The sequence below is a fragment of the Antechinus flavipes genome, chromosome 6, assembly GCF_016432865.1.
Source record: "Antechinus flavipes isolate AdamAnt ecotype Samford, QLD, Australia chromosome 6, AdamAnt_v2, whole genome shotgun sequence".
NCBI lineage: Eukaryota > Metazoa > Chordata > Mammalia > Dasyuromorphia > Dasyuridae > Antechinus > Antechinus flavipes.
In genome coordinates this window covers 248,668,416-248,689,245 of record NC_067403.1, presented here as the reverse complement: position 1 = coordinate 248,689,245, position 20,830 = coordinate 248,668,416, and the positions used below count along the sequence as shown (strand labels likewise).

Here is a 20,830-nt window from a genome sequence, read left to right as displayed (position 1 = left end):
CAAAGGCTCTACCTTCAAGGAGCTTACAAATAGAACAGGAATGGGGAATCATTAAAATGTACACAGCTAAGTAAACTCAATACATATTCAAATAAATGAATTTTGGGGGTTCAGGGGCACTTGGAAATCTGCTACAAAGTACACTTTATCATTATGCCCCTTATCTAATTCTATCTTTCAATAAGCATGAGTCATCTGGGAAAACTTCCCATTTTGCAGAAGCAGCAGCTGACCCGGAAAGGTTCAAAACTGTATCCTCTTCTGAAGAAAGAAATTTAAATAGGATCAATAGACTTGTAAATATAGTAAGTGTACACAGAAGAAGTTCCAAAAATCTCAGTGTTAAGCCATTAGACTTTGGGGTACCCTGTATATGTGGACTTATGGGTAGTGTTTTCCTTCTCTTTGACATCTGAGTCCATCAATCCCAACTCTTCAATTTATTCCATTTCTAAAAGCAAATCTATGCTTCCTAGGACTCACACTGAGCTACATATGGGGTCTGTCATGTCATATTGCCACTACATTGGGAGAGTTTGAAGTAGGGAAGCTATGAGGCGATGTTTCTACTCATCTCATAGTAGAATAATGTGAATTTACATTTCTGTTTCTGAAACACTACATATTTTATCGCATTTGAGCTTCACAACCCTGCAAAGTGGGTGCTGTTAGCCCCATTTCTTAGATGAGTTTTAAATGCATTATTAAAAGAATCACATACACACTTAGAAAAGGAAGCAGGGAGAAGTCAATTCAGTGTCTATTAGGGACAGGTTATGTCAGCTGGATCATTTCCTTTTTTACAGGGTACCTAGACAGTAAATTAGGGAATGCTTATCTACATGGAATGCTTAGATGTTAGCTGATCATTTGAAAAAATCACATGTCCTTTTTTGGTTTAGATAGATACAGATTATATTATAGACCATCCATAAAATGGGGATGATATCTATCCCTTGATAGGATAAAAGATATTTGGCTTCACAAACTTTAAAGCACAATATAAATAATAGCTATTATGCAGTTAGGTCACTTTGGAACCCAAAATGACTGGACCCAAAGTATAGGCCTTAAGGCACTGACATGAATTTAGAAGATAGGGCCTTTCAATATGTCCCAAAGATCTGCCCTTGGCACTGTATTGCTCAAAATTTTCACTATTGATTTGGATGAAGCCATAGAAGTTTGTGTATCAAACTCGCAAAAGATCTGGATGTGGGATAGTGTGAATGGGCCAATGATATTTTAAGTGACCATTTGCTAACATCACATTGATTTTGGTTGATTGGTCCTCATATATCTCTAGGATTGGGGATTATGTATATGTCCCTGCCTATGGAGCCAAAGTGTGAATGCCTGGCTCCATGCAGGAGTTCTCCCTGATGATTCCCTTTTAGAGCAGTTATAAGTTCTCCACTTGAGTATAAAATCCCAATTGTACAAGTGCAAAGTGAGGGAGATAGAGCTTGAAAACTGTAAATTGGAAAAGACTTGGCCTTTCTGGTGATCTACAAGCTCCATATAAATCACAGTATGATGTAGGAGTTAAAACATCTATCCTAATGTAGGTGACAAAATGGACAGACAGTGGGTTTAGTGTCAGGAAGATGAATTCAAATCCTGGTCTTGGTCAAATCAAGAAGTTTGAATTCTTCAGCTGCCATTTAGAAATCAGAGTCCCTGGAAGGATGTTTCCCAGGGATTTTCCACACAGATGATGAGTGGATGCCCACGTTGCTAGTTCGGTGCTCGAGAAGCTCCTAAAGAAAGTGTCGGAGAGGAGAGGTATTAGGTATTAGAGGTATTAGGCTTCCTTCTTCTGTTGCATGCTGTGAAACCTGGTCAGTATAGCAGAGCCGTGCCAGGAAACTTTAATCGCCTCTATTTGAATTGCTTTAGGAAGTTTCTGAACATCACCTGGCAGAATAAGGTGCCAGGTACTGAAGTCCTTTCTTGAGCTGTACTGCCAAGCATTTGGACCTTACTGCAGAGAGTGCAACTCAATGTACATTTGCCTAAAACACTTTTATGGAGAATGCATCCAAAGCAGACCCTGATGGAGAGGTCGGAGGAAGAGTTAGAAGGAGACAGGTCTCTTTGAAGAACTTCAGAACTGATTGGCAGATGTGGGAGGCACTGTGCTCTATGTGCAGAAGAAGATGCCATGCTCTATGAGCAGAGCAGGTGTGCTATGGTCCATGAGAAACATGGGATGTGCAGATTTAGACATCTCCCTCCCAAATGTGGACCCAGACTATTTGTGCCTGATATTGCTAGAGCTTGTATGGGTCTGCGATCAGCCAGTCAGATGGTGTCCGTTGATCCCAACACAGTGATTTCATTTTGTCCCTTTTTGTCTAGGAAGGACCACAACGAACTAACCAATGTATTGGCTCAATGTGATTGTAGAGAAAAAATTCACTGGAAGCGTTAGTTCAGAACATCCTGCCCCTGATACTTTGTGAGACTGAGCAGTCATGTAACCTGTTTTAGCCTCAATTTCCTAATCTGTAAAATGAAGGTAGTTGTATTGTGTGTAGATTTTGATATTAGATTCAAATGAAATAATAAATATAAATAGACTTTATGATATTGGTGAGGGAGGGGACAAGAGACTTCAGTCTCCTCATCTGTAAAATAGGCTAGAGAAGGTAATGGCAAAGCACTTCGGTATCTTTGCCAAGAAATCCCCAAATGGGGCCATGAAGAGTCAAACATGACTGAAATGATTGAACAAAATTAGTTTTTACTAATGTAAAGACAGCATGATATAATGGACAGAGTGCTAGCCTTTGGGTCAGGAAAATCCATGTTCAGTTCTTTACTTTGAAATTTCATAGCTGTATGAATCTGGATAAGGTCACTTCTTATGGATCTGGATAAGTCACTTCCTATGAATCTGGATAAGTCATTTCCCTTCTCAGTGTTTCAGAGATGAAATCTGATGACTGGATGAATAAATACATGGATATTTATAAAACATACATTAAATATTCCCTGGGTTCTAAACAGTGAACTAAGTCCTGAGGTGAAAGAGATTCCATACTGGGAATTCTCTAAGCTAATGAAATCACAAATCCTATTTTATAACATAGGAATCAGGGACTAAAGGGGAGCTGGAGAGAAGAGATGATGTAATGAATGTAAGCAACAATTTTTTCCTTCCCAGCTAGACTGAAGAAGCTCTGGGTAAACTCTTACAGAGTGGGAGTAGCAAAAATAAATCACAAAATTCTCTGTAAACCTTAAAGTTCCATGGAAATGTTAGCATTTAGTGGTTATTATTGTTTTCCTTGACTCTAGAGTAAAATAGAAACTTTTCTACATAGCATTTATAACTTTCCATAACCTGGACCAATGGATGTTTCCAGCTTTGCTATATTCACAAATTGGTCAAACTGCCTTTCCATTGGATTCAGAATCATATAAGATAATATTGGGATGTCTGATCTCATTTTAGAGAAGCCCAGGAAGGGTTCATAGACTGGCTTGTCCTAGGTTACATTGGTTCTAAGAATCATAGGCGGGATTTGAATCCAGATTCTCTTACCCCATAGTACTTGAAAATTTCACCATTAGATTTAGAACTCAAAAGATTACAGAGATTTAATTTAAACACCTCATTTTCTATAGGATGGAACTAAGACCCAGAGAGAAGCATCATCCATGGTTATCCAAGCAGTAAGTGGAAGAGTTGGGATTTGAATTCAGGTCCTGTCACTTCAGATCCACTATTCTTTTGATCTTCTAGTGTGGCCCCTCCCATAACCTGGTTTAATCATTCTTGCCTCTCAGTGACCCAGCTATTAAACCAAGAGGGAAGCAGAAAGAGACAAAGTTTGCCTCGAGTATGGGGTAAACAAAGGCCTCAGAGTCCGGACTTATAGCTACCCTTGTCCTTCTGACACATTAACAATGTGACCTCAGATAAATTTATCCCTGTGCCTCCATGGCTTCATCTGAGAAATGGGAATAAGAACACTCCTTCTACCTTTGCAAGGTCAACATGAGGAGAAGGAGAAAAAAAAATAGTGTCTTATACATTGTAAATGTTGTGTGAAGATGTTCTATTGTTATAGAATTTTAGAGCGGAAAAGAACCTGAGAACAACGATTATTGAATGCTGGTGCACAGAATGTGGACTCCCTCAGGACTTAGTTTGATTCACGCCCTCATCATCTCATCATCTGTAACCTAGATTCATCGAAAGAGCTTCATACTTGGTCTCCCTGGCTTGTCTACTCCAACTCCTATATGTCCACAGACCTGACCGTGTGACTTCCCCAGAGTGGTCAATATAAATTTCCTTAAGTACAGACCTGACTGTGTGACTTCCCCAGAGTGGTCAATATAAATTTCCTTAAGTACAGACCTGACCGTGTGACTTCCCCAACTCAGCAAACTGTGACTTCCTATTGCTTCTGGGATTAAATAAAAACTTTGTTTCTTAAAAGTCATCACAACCTGGCTCGAATTTTCAACTCATCATACAGGGCTCTCCTTCTCATTCTCCACACATAGGACAAAATAGTCTCTTTGTTCCTTCCATATCATCATCTCCCATCTCTGTGCCTTTACATTGGTTTTCCCCACAATTGAATACCTTCTTCTACCCTTTCGCCTTGTAGAATCCCCCTATTTATTCAAACTACAACTCAATCATCACCTTCTACATGGATACTTTCCCAATCCCTCCGGCTACTCATACCCCGTCCTCAACTCCTTGTTTTTAAATATATTATATTCATTTTAATTTATTCTATTTCAATTTTTCTATAAGTACTTATATATGCATTTGTTGTCTTCCAATTTGAACACAAGCTCCTTACGAGTAGGGATTGTTTCATATTTTATATTTGTATCATCAGAATGCTTAGCACATGGCAGCTTTTTAGTAAGTGTTTGTTCATTGATTAGTTGATTAAAATCTTATACAGTTGTTCCGAATGGTCAGAAATTAAGTGACTTAACCTGCAAACACACAACTAGTTTGTGTCAGAGGCTCGATTTTAAGTCAAGTCTGAACTCTCTGTTCACATTCTCTCTCGTCATATCAGAAAATGTCAGAGCTGGGAATTTAGAACACCAAATGTCAGAAATTGGAAGGATGTTAGAACATAGAACATGGAACGTCAGATGTGCGAGACATCTTAAATCATAAATTGTCAGAACTGAGGAATCTTAGAATTTAACACAAATCATATCTGAGTTGAAATTAAGTTTGAAACATTGAATTCAGAATTCCAGAGCTGAGAGAGAGGTCTAAGACTATCTGGTTTTAATGGAACACTCAGTCCATTGGTAAAGTAGAATCGGGGTCCTCCAGAATCTTTTGCTTCTTCTTACTGGATCATTGCATCACTGTGGACTTTTAATCAATTCTAGGAAGGAATACTGTAACATAGAAGTCTTGAAATGTCCTCATGATGGCAGTATTACTTCAAAGATGAATGCAACAAGTAATGGAGCAACTGAATCTAATCCTTTAAGATTTCTTTAACTGGTGTGAAAACTTATGGTTTTGGGAATGGGCTTATACTCTCATCTTTCATCTCTTTCTCTCTGTACTGGATAGTTTCCTTTTATAAAAACGTCCAGATCTCTGGCTTACTTTAAATTTTTTTGTATAATCCTAACATTATTTCTAATCATCATTTCATAACTTTCTTCCTTTTCATTGTCAGATTGCTTGAAAAAGTCCTCTGCACCAGGAGCATCCACTATGAGTTTCCCCACAAGCTGTAAACCTCAGAGGCAGCCATAACAGGGAATTTTGAATAATGTACATAAAAATATAATATCCTATAAAGAATGTTAATTTGTTGTTCGATATGACTTTGACACCATTGCTCTACATTCATAATCTCTATTTCCATGTCACCTGCTGTACCAATATAAATGGTCATGCTGACTGATTGCCATCTTCAAGGACATATGTGACTGGAAAAGGAGGGGACCTGGCAATTTGGAAGGCAAGGGATGATGGATAAAGAGCCTTAATGTTTTAGTTTCAGCTATAAAATTTTAAAGGCCTCCAGGGCATTGAGTGACTTCTTTATGGGGGATTTATGGGAAGGTATGGATAAGATTCACATAAAATGAGAAGGCTCCAGATGGGTTACAGTCTGTGCTGGTGGAAGAAATCCTCCCTCTCTGCCCCCTGCAATGAAAGCTCAAAATCCATTTAAGTCTCAAAGAAACCATCGGCTCTATTTCCCCTGTGTAAAATAAAAGGGACTAAATGACCTTGCAGGTCCCTTTCTGAATCCCTCCAGATGCTACACCATACTTCCTGTTTCATATATAATCTGTACATTCTCATATATCTATATACTGACTTCCTCATTAGAATGTTAGCTCCCAGAGTGAAGGGATAGTTTCCCTTTTGTTTTTGTATTCCTAGCATTTAGGACAGTATCTCATATATAGAAAGTGCTTAATTAATCCTTGTTGGTTGATTGATTATGTCTCCAATATCATGATAAACTCTTTTGATGTAGGAGAGACTCAGATTCTATGATTCTGTGATGACCTAGGCCCGTGGTGCACCATTGGTGACAGTTCTTGCCTTCATCATCACTAATCCTAATAAAATGGGAGCAACTTGACAGAAAAAGTTGTTTATATTTTGCCTTTGTATTCTCAGAGGCTAGCCCAGAGCCTGGACCATAGTAGTCAAAACAGCAATATTTATTCAGGTCTCTCTGGCTCTGTGCTTAGCTTTTGGGAATATAAAGAGATGGTTTCAGATACAATCTCTGCTCTCCAAGGCCTGTTTCTCATAGTATCTCCCATTAAGTTGTATTATTATTTTATTAAATACTAGATTTGAGAATTTTTGCTTTAATCTATAAGTAGTGGGGAGCAATTGGCTATCTTGAGAGGGTCAGATGATTTTAAAAAGGGATTATTTAGGAAGATTCCTTTCAGAGGTAGAAAAATTCTATGTCAAATTACATAGAAAATCCACTGATAGATTTGGTCATGTGAATCTGGGCAAAGCTTGTAATCTCTCATTAGTACCCTAAGTCAGCTCCTTCCCTCCCTTCTTCCCTCCCTCCTTCCCTCCCTCCCTTCCTCTCTCCCTTATCTCGTTCCCTCCCTCCTTCCCTCCCTCCTTCCCTCCCTCCCTCCCTCCTTCCCTCCTCCCTCCCTTCTTTCTTTCTTTCTTTCTTTTTCTTTCTCTTTCTTTCTTTCTTCCTTCCTTCCTTTCTTTCTTTTTCTTTCTTCTTTCTTTCTTTCTTTCTTTTTCTTTCTTTCTTTCTTTCTTTCTTTTCTTTCTTTCTTTCTTTTCTTTCTTTCTTTCTTCTTTCTTTCTTTCTTTCTTTCTTTCTTTCTTTCTTTTTCTTTCTTTCTTCTTTCTTTCTTTCTTTCTTTCTTTCTTTCTTCCTTCCTTCCTTTCTTTCTTTCTTTCTTCTTTCTTCATCATTACCAATCCTAGTTAAATGGGAGCAACTTGACAGAAAAAGTTGTTTATATTTTGCCTTTGTATTCTCAGAGGGTAGCCCAAAGCTTGAACCAAATTAGTCAAAACAGCAATATTTATTCAGGTCTCTCTGGCTCTATGCTTATCTTTGAGAACTATAGAGAGACAGTTTCAGATACAATCTCTATTAGTATTAAATGTCTCCTGATTCCTGACTCCGGTTCCACTGAGCTATCTAGTTGGTCCCTCAGTCAGTTCCTTGAGATCCTCAGTTACAGAGCTGGTAAAGTCTTCCAATGTTAAAGGAAATTTTCTTATTGAGAATGTCTTACACAAGTGAAATTAGAGTTTTATTAAGAATTTTGACCTATACATGCTAATGCTGTTAGGTGACCCTGGGAAAAGGAGCCAAGTTTGAGGGAAAGATAATTGATTTTGAGATATTTTGAGCTTGAGTTGATGGTGGATTATAAGTAAGGATATCAATAAAAGCAGATGAAAATATGAAAATTAAACTCTGGAAAGCTGACAGAGCCAAAGATGTGGGCAAATCACTGTTTGTCTTAGTTCCTTATCTATAAAATATATTGAAGAAGGAAATGACAAACTAATATCTTTGCCAAGAAAACCGTAAATGAGGTCACAAAGAGTCAGACATGATTGAAATCACTAAACAACAGCCACAAACTTGAGGCCATGAAAATGGATTTTGGCTCCAAAAGAGAATATATGGATAGGGAAGAACAGAGGCTGAAGAGGATTCTTATTCAAGTACGGATTGGATTAGATAGGTACCTTCTAATCAAGTCTGAATTTTTATCATCTTGAGACCTGGGAAACATACACAATTAAGAGACAGAATAAGGATAATCACACAGAGATTAACTTAATTTGTATAACAGGAAAACAGACTTTAAATTATCCTTTCAAAAAGAAATCCTTTGTCACCTTTTCTATTTTGATGGGGTTGGAGATAACTAGGAAAGAATCTTGGTTTGTATTTATTGATGACATCAATGCACTAAGTTGGTCTACTAGATATCTACTCATTTTCAAGGTATCCATAAGGAAAACACTGTTTAAAGCTATGGAAAGAACTCTAAATTATAGTGGAAGAAGTCCCTTACATCTAAGAAATCTCAAGTCTGGTTTAAAAAAAATTATGGATAAGGGAACTGAGACTGAGATAAGGATTCTATGGATCTGAAGCAAGAAAATTTGGTTTCCAGTACCAGCTTCTACTTTTATTAGCTTTGTGACTGGAAGATTCACCAGGTAATGCGAGATGATAAGAAATGTATAGTAGGATTGCTAGTATCAGAGAACAGGGTGAATGGAACAGCCAATCCCCACAAGCAGCCATTTTCCCCAGGCACATCCTGTCTCTATTCTTTTTCACTTCAATCTTCACCACCATTCTGTACCTCAGTGTCACATGCTTCCTCTCCTTCTCCCTTATCCTGAAACTCCTAATAATTTTCACAGCAGGCAGCAGGGAGGAGCTTCAGGACAATTAATATCAAATCCTAAAATTAGGTTATAAATATGTACAATACTCTATCTTACAGGGTTATTATGTTGTTCAGTCATGGCCAACTCATTGTGACCCCATTTGTAGTTTTCTTGGGAAAGATACTGAAGTGGTTTGTCATTTCCTTCTCTAGATCACTTTACAGGTGAGGAAATTGAGGCAAAAAAGTTAAGTGACTTACTCAGGATCAAACTGTTAGTATCTAGGTTAGGATTTGAATTCAGCTTTTCTGGTTCCAAGCCCAATTCCATCCATTGAGCCAAATAAAACTGTCATTTATTTTGTCGGGGAGGGGGTTAATTCTACCAAACAATTGAAAACCAGTTGATAAAACTGTATGATATATGTTGATTTGTGATTTTAAAGTAGGGAGAATATTGGATATTTACTATGTGATTTTGGACAAATTCCTTCCACTTGGGCCTCAGTTTCTAAATTTTGTAAATTGAGAGCATTGGACTAAATTGGTATCTTCCAACTCAGAACTTAGAACATAAAATGTCAGAGATAAAAGGGATCTTAGAATACAGAGTATTGAGCTGGGAGGGAACTTAGAATATAAAAGGAAAAGGGAGCTTAGAATATACATTATATCAGGTAAAAGGTCCCCCTTCTAATTCTAAGGTTCCATGTTCAAAGTTCCTTCAAAGTTTTGCCATTTTATGTTTCAAGACGTTTTTGGCTCTTAGGTTCTATGACTATCACCATATGATTCTACCTGGTTCATCTAAGCTTTTCAGAGTCCCTCTGTGCAACAATTAGGATTCCATCACCCCACACCCCGATAAACAACTTTTTAATTGCATTTACTATTATAACAAAACTCAGAACCTAGAGATTCAACCATAAGAGACCTCTGCCTCAGGGGACTCGAGCACTTATACATATGCAGGTTTCTGTCTGATCTCAGTCTCTGTGAATAGTGGGGTGTGCCTCTATCTCACTGGAAATCCATGGTAGGACTGTCTTAGCTTCCACCATGATCCCTGTCCCCCACAGTACCTGAATTTCGATCAAGGCATTTTTTGAGCGCAAACTGTAGAAATACTTTGACATCTGAAACGTCCTGAGGATCAGAGATACCCTGACTTGTCTGCACTCCAAATCCCAATTCAGGGTCTGACAAAGAACATTCCTTTTGCAAAGATTATTATTTTGCTTTTAAAGCCATTTTCTTTTTTTGATCTCAGAACCATCCTGGGAAGTGGAGATAGTTGCCTCTGAGAGCCAAGAGACTCTTTGCTATACATAGATGCCTTTAAATTAAGACCAATTTAAGTCCAGAGGCAGTTGTAAATTAATCATCACAAAAAGCTCTCAAATTCTCAGGGATTCAGGTATGTATGTCCTAAATAATTAACTCTTGATGGCCAATCGTCTCAAACTAGGTAGGAGGGATGGGAAACTTTCTGGGAGAAAGGTTCATAGGTGTGTGCACAAAAATTCCCAGCCTACTCTCAAACAAATAAAGTACAGGTAGAGCATCCCTAAGATGGAGCAAATTGAAGCCCACAAAATATTGGGGCAACACTTGGGACTGCTCCTCTCCTTTGATTAGGCAGATGGGAGGCTATTATGAGCAGGGGAGAGGAGGAAATGATTTTCCCAATGACACTAAGAGACTAAGGGCTCATTTCTGTGATGGGGGCACAGGTGGCAGAGGAACTCTGCATTCAGTGGTTATAATGTGAAAAAGCTCCAAATTATCCAGAAATTCTTCCACTTTGTGTATTTAGACATTTACTTCTTCGTGCTGCCATTTCAATGAGCCTCCTAGAATTCTCCTAGAATCAATACCCAGATTTTCTTCTTCTGAATTTCATTTGTTAATTTATTTATTATTTTATTTATAATTTATTAATGAAATGCAGTATGGAAATAATTTCACATCAAGAAATCATAGAGAGTATCACAGATTAGGGGCCTTTTACATTAATTGTTGCTGGAAAATGATGACTATCTGCAGTGGGATAGTTTGCTAAGGTGAATCCAATGCAGAAAAGACTTTTTTTTTTTTAATTGATTAGATCGCAGCGACTTCAGTTAATATGCTAAAGTAGTCAGTTTCGGCTTAGGGAAATTGATTGATGAGATGTCCAGAGGAGTCTTGGAAGACCATATACAATGCATACATTAGCTTCTTGGCTTTCTTAGAATAACTCCCATCCAGTATTCCTACCCCATATTTGGGAGTGGTGTCTGTGGTGAATTTATTATGTGATAGCCATTGCTGATGGGAAGATAGGAGGTAGGACAGGATGTCTCTGAGCTTTTTTTAGGCCATGATAAATGAGGAATTTTTTCCCCTTACCTACACTTGCTTCATCAAAAAGTTACAGTGGGTTATATATAAAGAACACTGGATTGGAAGTTGGATGATCTGACTCCTGTCACTTAAAAGCTGTGTAATGTTGGGCAAATCCCTTTGCCAGTCTGTTCCTCAGTTTCCTTAGATGTCAAATGGAGATACTATTAACTATCCTACCTACCTCACAGCTATTATAAGAATTCAACAGGATAATACTAGATATTTTTAGATTCCTTTCTCTTTTCCCATCAAAGGGCTTGCATTATATATTTCATAGAGATCTTAAAATTAGAGAACCTGGGTTCAAATTTTAATTTTGCTACTTCCCAAATCTAGTCTTTCTGGACCATTTTTTTTCTACATTAGAAGGTTTTTCATTGAATGAGGCAATCTTTTCTAACTCTAAATCCTAGAAGCCTTTATTTATTAGGGACAGTATGACTTGGACAACTTTCATAAAATAGACCAAAAAATTCCCTGATGCCATTCCACTGAGGGGAGGTTTTCAGGATAGAAGGGCACTGTGGCTGCTTCTGTGTATATCCATCATTTCACTCTTTTTATGTAAAAGTTTTAAAATCTCTCTTACTCTCCTTCTCATCCCACAGTCCTTCTTTCCCTAATGTCCAAAAGAATGAATTTTCAAGAACCTCTTTTCTTGGGGGTTCAATCAACCTCGCCTGGCTATTTTCCCACTTTATTTTACATAGAAAATAATAGCAATCCTTGTGTCTTAGATAGTAGGAGCCAGAAGCTCACCTGGAATATAACTCTGGGGAAGCTTCCCCCTCCTCATTCCCTCTGAGGTTTCTTCAAACTGCTTGGGGAGGAAGAGCACGGTAGTTATCAAAGTGAAGAAGCACCATTCTGGGCATGTCCTGGCAATCTTCAACCTTGCTGTTTGAGGCAAGGGCAGGGAAGAAGTTTACTCTGGGATGTCCTTGTTTTGTTCCTTTACCATTTGCACCATGCTCTCACCCTGTTTATACTTCTAACTCTAACCCTAACCCTTAATCTGATCAACATAGCTATAGTCAAAGAAAAGACATAAATCCAAGGGAAAAAATCACATAGAAAATAAAACTTTTTCTAAAATATGTTTGTTTTAATTAGGAGTTAGCTCTTTCTTCACTCCTCAAGCTTGAAGATTTGGCTTTTCAGAATAATTTCCATACAACTATTATAATTCTTATAATAACAATCAGGTAGAGAACATGGACCAGAATCAAAAGGTCTGCTTGAGAAGAACAGCTAACATTTATATAGTACTTGAAGGCTGGCCAAGAGCGTTGTAAATATTGTCTCATTTTCATTTATGATTTCTTGAAATATAGCTCTGAAAAACCAGAATTTGATCATGTGCAAAAACCCAAATCATTGGTTCTCATCGATTGGCCAATAATAATTGACCCAGCCCAATGCCCACTTGCCCATGGTTTGGGTTCTGTTGATTCAGAGTGAGTTAAATAGCAATTGTTTGGGTCCTGGCCAGAAATTCTAAGGGTCTTCCCTTCTCAGACTGATGAACAGAATTAGAATGAATAGACTTTAAATTAACCATTTATTATATAAAGTTATTTATATTTCTTCCTATTATATTTTACCTACTTTGTGTAGAATTTGTATTTATTCATGTACATGCAGTAGAATGCAAGAATGAAGTCAGGGACTGCTTAGTTTTTATTCTGTGTCTCCAGCACAAAGCACAGTGCCTGACACATAGTAGGTGTGCAATAATTGCTGTTTGCATGACTGCATCCCTATTTCATCAGTCCCTTTTTTCCCTCCCACAGGTAGAAGTAAGAAGCATCAGATTTTCATGGGAAACAGCACCCGAGTGACAGAGTTCATTCTCTTGGGTCTGACAGATGACCCCAACCTTCACCTCCCACTTTTCTTGGTATTTTTGTTCATCTATCTTTTCACTCTGGTGGGAAACTTGGGGATGATAGTGCTGATCCACTGGGACTCCCGCCTCCACACGCCCATGTACTTTTTCCTCAGTAACCTTTCTCTGGTGGATCTGGGTTACTCTTCGGCCGTAGCCCCCAAAGTGGCGGCCACTCTCTCCTCAGGGAACAAGGCCATCTCCTACTCGGAATGCGCCGCTCAGTTCTTTTTCTTCGTTGGTTTTGCCACCGTGGAATGCTACCTGCTGGCTTCCATGGCCTATGACCGCCACGCAGCCGTGTGCAAGCCCCTGCATTACGCCAGCACCATGACAGCCCCCGTGTGCATTTGCCTGGTGACGGGCTCCTACATCTGTGGGTTTGTGAACGCCTCCATCCATGCAGGAGACACCTTCAGCCTCTCCTTCTGCGGCTCCAACGTGGTCCATCACTTTTTCTGCGACATCCCCCCGCTCCTGGCTCTCTCCTGCTCCGACACTCACGCCAGCGAGCTGGTCGTCTTCTTCGTGGTCGGCTTTAACGTTTTCTTTACTCTCCTGGTGATTCTGATCTCCTACCTGTTCATTTTCATCGCCATCCTAAGGATGAAGTCAGCCAAGGGCCGCCAGAAAGCCTTCTCCACCTGCACCTCCCATCTGACGGCCGTCTCCATCTTCTACGGGACAATCATCTTCATGTATTTACAGCCTGGCTCCAGCCACTCCATGGACACTGACAAAATAGCCTCGGTCTTTTACACGGTGGTGATTCCCATGCTGAACCCCCTCATCTACAGCCTGAGGAACAAGGAAGTCAAAAATGCCCTCGGCAAAATGGTCAAACAGATGAGGTTTTCTAGGAACGTCTAAACTTTCCAGGTGGCTTTGACTGAATGAGCCCCAGTTTGTTCCTCTATAATTGGTCTTTGAGTTCCCCGATAGTTCTAGATCAGATGATCCTATGACTCTTGGAGTGTGAACTCAGGAAAGGAAGAAGGAGAATTTCCTCCACTTTCACAGATTTATAAATCATGACCAGTCTAAGACTCAGTAGTTAAATCCCAGTGGTTTTCCTGAGGCCGGATGGAGATCCCTTAGCAGAAACCATACCCAGAGTCTCTGAACTCCAACTCCTGCTCTCTATCTTCTACATAAAAAAATCCTTATATATTAGATTAGCTAGGAACAAGAGCCATAACCCAACTCAACAGACCTTCCCAACCACCTATAGAGTCAGGGCCTGAAATTTTTATATTTTGTGTTTCAACAAAGCATAGAATAAAAGCACCAATAAACCAAGGAGTATAATAGGCTTATATAAAGCAAGAAGAATCATAGTTTACAAAAGCTCAAGAGTAGTATTTAGCTGTATCCAGTCACAGTGCAAGCTAGCAGTGTGGTTATATGTTCAAAGCAGAAAATGAACTGAGGCAAATACATCATTTGCTATTGCCATTTATAGTTTCCAGTAAGTGGGCATTTTAAAATCCCACTCTACCAGAATTCATGCATCTAATATTAGGATCAAATATCTTTGCTACATGCTACACGGGAACAGGAAGACATGTATATTATTCCCTTCATCCTGGCTGCTACTGGAGGCCATCCAGAAATACTTTCCATTTCAAATAGTTTCCATCTGATCTTCTAAGGAAGATGAGCTCACATTCTAACACTTATATTCAATTACAAAAAAAAAGTTATACAATCTACTAGCACATTGGTTCACCAAATATTAAAAGTAGAAGCATAATAAAAGGGTAACAATTTGGGCCAGGGCCCTTTCTATTGAGTTCCACAGAATATAAAGATAAAAAAGAGAGAATAAAATCGTACATGATTACGCAGTTCTCATAGATTGTTGCTCATGGAGCTTGGCCATCGGATAGAGCACCAATTCTGGAATCAGGAAGACCTGAGTTCAAATCCTCCTTCAGAAATTTACCAGCTCTGTGACTTTGGGTAAAATTTTCCTTTTCTATAAATTGGGGATGATAATGATAGAACTTGTCATGAGGATCAAATAAAAACAAGTTTAAACATGTATCATCTAGAAAAATAATAACATTTACATGATGCTTTTGTTTAGTTTGGCAAGGTATTGGGTGTTAAGTGACTTGTCCAGGGTCACATTGCTAATGTGTAAAATGTTTGAGGCTAGATTTGAACTCAGGTCTTCCTGACTCTAGAACCGGTGCTCTATCTACTGTGTCACCTAACTGCCCCTACATAATGCTTTAAGGTTTACAAAGCACTATATATACACATATGTGTGTGTGTATATATATATTTATAATGTACATTTACATGTAATATATACATATATGCTTATGTAGAGAGGCACACATACACACAAGCATAAGTCTATATTCATTTATCTATCTATCTATCTATCCATTTATCTATCTTAGCTATTGGTCCCCAGGCTTATTGTAAAGATCAAATGAGATTTTATATATATGTATATATATCATATATATCCATAATATATAACATATATACCTATATATAATATAATATTATACAATATATAATTTCATGTGGGAGTAGATGTTACTAGATATATATCATCCAACATATAATCATAATTATATATCACATGTTAAAATCTCATATCTACCTCATTTGATCTTCATATTATTATATATATACATATATATGTTTACATAGATAACATAGGCAGATAATATTTTACAAACTTTAAAGTATAATATTATGTTAATCATTATTTTTAGAGGAGAAACATTGATCATTGATTTTTCTTCATGATCCCAGTCCATCTAATCTTCTCAAAGAAACATAATTAATTTTTTCTCCTCTTGGAGGGCCTAAGTGCCTTTTTATACGAACTTCTTTTCACCCAGAATATAAGGCAAGGACAGCTTAGAAAAGTACCGGCCTATTAAGCCAGTAATAACTTGGTTATTTAATTCCCAAGTCCTGCTACTGCTCTGGTTTTATATTTGAAAGAGTGTAGGTACATATGTTGGGAGAAATAATGCTGAATTTTATATCTCATTAATTGGATGATGGAGTTTTTAGTTCCAATTTATCTCAACTCCAAATATTTGGTAATTTCAACAGCAGATAAATAGATTAACTCTTATCTTTAACTCCACATAGCCATGAGAAACCACTTAGGTACCTAATGACATAGAGAAAGGAATCAAAGACTGTCTTAATTTTGAATCTTGTCTCTTCCATTTAATAGTTGTATGTTTTTAGGAAAGACCTTTAATCTCTCTGAGACTCAATTTCCTCTTCTGAGCTTGAGTTTTCCCAGTTCAGAGAACAAGGATGATACCTGCCTTACTTACCTGCCCTACAGGAAGGGGATAAGGGTTAAAAAACAAATATATGTAAAGCATTTTATACTTTTTTCTTTTTGTTGAGAATAGGTCTCCATCGGTAGCCTTTTTAAAAGGTTAACACAAAGTGGGCACTTTCAATCATGGGGGTTTTAAAGGCCCTTCTACTGTAGGAGGACATCCAAGAGAGAATAGATCCTTTGGGATTAAGCAGCAGTTTCAGGAAGGAGCCTTTATTATCAGTCACCATCCAAGAACCTTTAAGGAGCGCTTTCATGGGGATTACAGCTTTTAGCATGTGACCTTGTATATTTAACTCTACAATACAGCACAGGCTCTTTCTCAGGTCCATTAACCAAAGTGCACAGAAGTTATTTTATTACAGGTATAAGTTTTAGCTTGGGAATCTCCTACATTCAAAAAGTAGTGCAATGGGCAGTCAGCCAATAAGCATTTATTAAATAATGCTACGTATGAGTACTGGGAATATAAAGAAAAACAAAAACAGGATCCACGTCCTCAGAGGAGCTCATGTTCAAAAGGGGGAGACAAAATACAAATAAAAATAATATTTATACAGTATAAGTGAGGGGTAATAGCAAAAGGAAGATACTAGCAGGAGAAGAAACTGGGAAAAGGTTCTTTATAGAAGGTAGGATTTGAATTGAGTCTTGCAAGAAGCAGAGAAGAAGAAGAAGAGGCTTCCAGACTGAGGGAACAGCCAGTGAAAATGCACAGCCAGGAACTGGACTGTGAAAAACATGGTGCAGTCGACTAAGGAATGAAGGGGAGTCAGGGGATCATGAGGCTAGTCCTGGTGCCTGTGGTGACTCTGAGAAACTCACTTCTCCATTCTGACGTTAGGTTTCTGCCTCTGCAAGACGAAGGGGATGGTATCCGAGTTCCCTTTCAGTTCTCAGAGGATACAAGACTTTACCTGGGATCAGAAGGACCCGAGTTCAAACCCAGCTTCAGCCACTTACTAGCTGTGTGATCTTGGGCATGGCAGCTGGCTCATGTGCCTCAGTTTTTGTCATCCATAAACTCAACTGCAGAAGGAAATGTCAAACTATTCCAGTATCCTTGCCAGGAAAGCCCCAAATGTCACCAAAAATGGAATGCAACAGAAACAATTGAACAACCACCAATATAACGTGCTTGTAATGGTTCACAGCCATTGTCCTTTGCCTCTGTACAGTAAACAAAAGCTTCGTGTTTGAGTTCTGTAATGTAGATTGAGTCATTTGTTTAATGAACCTTATTAAGCTAAGGGGATTTTATGTTCTTAGAGTGAAGTTTTCTGGAAAAAATAAAAAAGGTCTATGCATGACCTTTCTTGATTCCCTCAATTGTTAAAGCCTCTTCAACCTTAAAATTACATATACATACATACATACATATGTATATATATATATATGTATATACACACACATATATGGATTATCTATCCTTTTACCTATTTATATCAACCAAGAAATGTTTGTCAGGCGTACCTACTATGTGCCAGACACTGTTCTAGGCACTAGGGGACAAGGCTAAGATTAGATAGTGAACTTGTTATTTTGGTGGTGTAATGATTTGCAACTTGCTTTCTTGCTGTATAAGTGAGAGAAGTGAAAATTGAACTCAGATCTTCCTAGCTCTAGGATTAGCTTTCTATCCACTATCAAATCTTTTTTTTTTTTTAACTCGAACATACAAAGACAAAATATTGTGCGCTCTCTCTGTGTCTCTATTTTTCTCTCTTTGTCTCTTTCTGTTTCTCTCTGTCTTTGTTTCTCTATCTCTGTCACTTTCTGTCTCTCTGTCTTGGACTCTCTTTCTCTGTCTCTCCCCCTTCTGTCTCTGTTTCCAATTCTGTTTCTTTCTCTCTCTGTCTCTCTCTCTTTCTCTCTGTGGGGTCTTCTGTGTTTGTCTCTGTCTTTTTCTCTCCCTCTACACACACACACACACACACACACACACACACACACACACACACACGGTGCCCCCAAAGTCTTAGTACATATTTTTAGCTTTAGAAGCTTAATTTTTAATAATTTAATTTTATTAATTATTAATTAAAGATTAATTAAATCTATACTAAGAGTTTTGGGACACCCAGGTAGGTGATACAGAATAATACAAAGTAAATACACCTTGTTTGGAGTGGGGGAGCCAGAGCAACTGGGTGACTCCTGAAAATTTTCATGTATGAAGGAACAAAATTGGAATGGTTAAATCCAGTAGATTTTTAAAAATGGGGAAGAATATTCAAGAATCTTAAAAAAAAGAATCTGATAATAATGAATTAGAAGGCCCTAGAATAATCACCTTTACAACCACTTCAATCCTCCTTATCCCTTTTATCCCACCCCCCATTCAAGTTATATGTCTGGCAGTACTTTATGTCTAGTACTATATGTCTACTCATTGCATTGAATTAATTCTTTTGATAGCTTCTTTCCTTTCACAGGTCAGTGATTCAGCTCCCAAATGGTAATTAGGAAGAACAGATCAGAAGTGAATGAATTCATCCTAGTAGGATTAACAGATGCCCCAGAGCTTCCCTCTTTTCATAATGTTCACTGTCATCTATCTCATCACTTTAGTGGGAGACCTGGGGGTGATAATCCTGATTTTTGTACTTTTTTGTACTGTATTTATGTACTTTTTCCTCAGGAACCTCCCTGGTGGGTTTTGACTATCCCATAGTTCTTACTCCTAAGGCAATGACTGGATTTCTTAAGGAGAACAAGGTCATGTCTTTACAATGCAAGTATTGCAGTTTCTCATCTTTGTGGGCTTTTCTGTTGAAAGTTTTCTTTGGGCTGCAATGGCCTGTGACCAACATGACGCAGCTGTATGTAACCCCTACCTCCCCACTGTACCACCATCATGATATCCAATGTGTGTATGGGTCTGGCCATTGGTTCCTATGTCTGGGGTTTTCTGAATTCCTCCATTCACCTCCATTTGACTTCTGGGATAAGTGATCAGTCACTTTTCCCATGATTTTCTAGTACTTGTGAGTCTCTCTTATTTTGAAACACACATCAACAAACTGATTCTTTTCTTTGTTGTGAGATTCAATGTCTTTTTTCATGTCATTATAATCATCTTAATATCCTATTTATTCATCTTTATTGCCATCCTGAGGATACATTCAGTTTCCCTTCACCTGTACTTTGCCCCTTACAGCAGTGTCCAAATTCTATGGGATAAGAATCTTCATGTACTTAAAATCCAATTCTAATCATTTCTTCTGCATCTGTCTTCTACACCATAATCATTCCCATGTTGAAGCCTCCTCAGGTCTATAGCCTGAGGAATAAGCTTTCATGAAAATTTCTAAGGAGGTAAAAATCATCATTAGCCTCATCCTTTTAATTCAACAATAAACCTAATACTTTTCTATTTATGTCATTATAGTATACTTTATATCTCCCCACTCTATATTCTCTTTAGCATTTATGGATCAGAAGGGCTGTATTCCTAGGAAGTATCTTTCTCTGTAGATTTCTAACCATGAAGTCTCCAATTTTCAATTTATAGGATTTTGGGGAACTTCAACAGTTTCTCACAACTCCATGGGCGGAGGCCCATGATATTTTCTGAAGTTAAAAAAAAGATTCATTTTCTAAGAGGACTATAGGTATAATATTGAGTACTAGAAGTCTTCTCATGGTCAGATCTTGTTTAAGATATATAGCACATAAATTAAATGACTTGGGGATTAAAATACTTGAACTACATATCTCAGGTAGTATTTTTGAGGCAAGTTCTTCAGAACAGTAAATTTCTATTTTCCCCAAATGTATGTTTTTTGGTTTATTTTGGTTTATTGTCCTAATTTCTTTGGCCTTCCAGTGTGGTATTTTCTTCTACTCACAGAAATCTAGAAGTTGGTTATAACTTGCATTTTTAGAGGATTCTCTTGAGATAAGGGAAAGGCAAGTAAATTTCTTATGGTCACACAGACATTCAGAAACAAGCTATATGTCTTTTTCATTACAAAGTCAGTTTTCTGCCATCAAATCATGAGTTATTATTATTATTATTATTATTATTATTAGAAATCTCACTGGATGTTATTGTAGGTTTTCTGTGCGTTTTCTATTCTTTTGTTTGCAGTAATAATATTCAAAATCATGCAGTTTTATATTGATATCCTTTCTTTGATGTCTGTCTCCTTCTTTGGTATGTTTATTCAGTCAATCTAATTGAGAGACAGCGGCCTTTGCTCTGTTATTATCCCTGGACAAACACTTCATAAATGATTTCATCTCTATTATTTTCTCCACATTGCAAAGAAGACTTTCATATAATGGTTAGAATCTTTGGTCTCTCAAGTCCCTTCTAACTAAGAATTTCTGATTCCAAAGTTGAG

The 20,830-nt window shown here is 37.9% G+C and overlaps 1 protein-coding gene across 1 annotated transcript; it reads left to right on the top strand.

Moving 5' to 3' along the window:
- The first annotated feature begins 13,084 nt into the window (after positions 1 to 13,084).
- On the top strand, positions 13,085 to 14,023 carry LOC127540369 (olfactory receptor 1444-like). Its single transcript, XM_051965023.1, has one exon. The coding sequence runs from the start codon at positions 13,085 to 13,087 to the stop codon at positions 14,021 to 14,023; it is 939 nt and encodes a 312-aa protein (XP_051820983.1).
- The last annotated feature ends 6,807 nt before the right edge of the window (positions 14,024 to 20,830 follow it).

What these genes read in the sequence shown, in the direction of transcription:
- LOC127540369 (XM_051965023.1), top strand. Translation starts at nt 13,085, where the DNA reads ATGGGAAACAGCACCCGAGTGACAGAGTTCATTCTCTTGGGTCTGACA.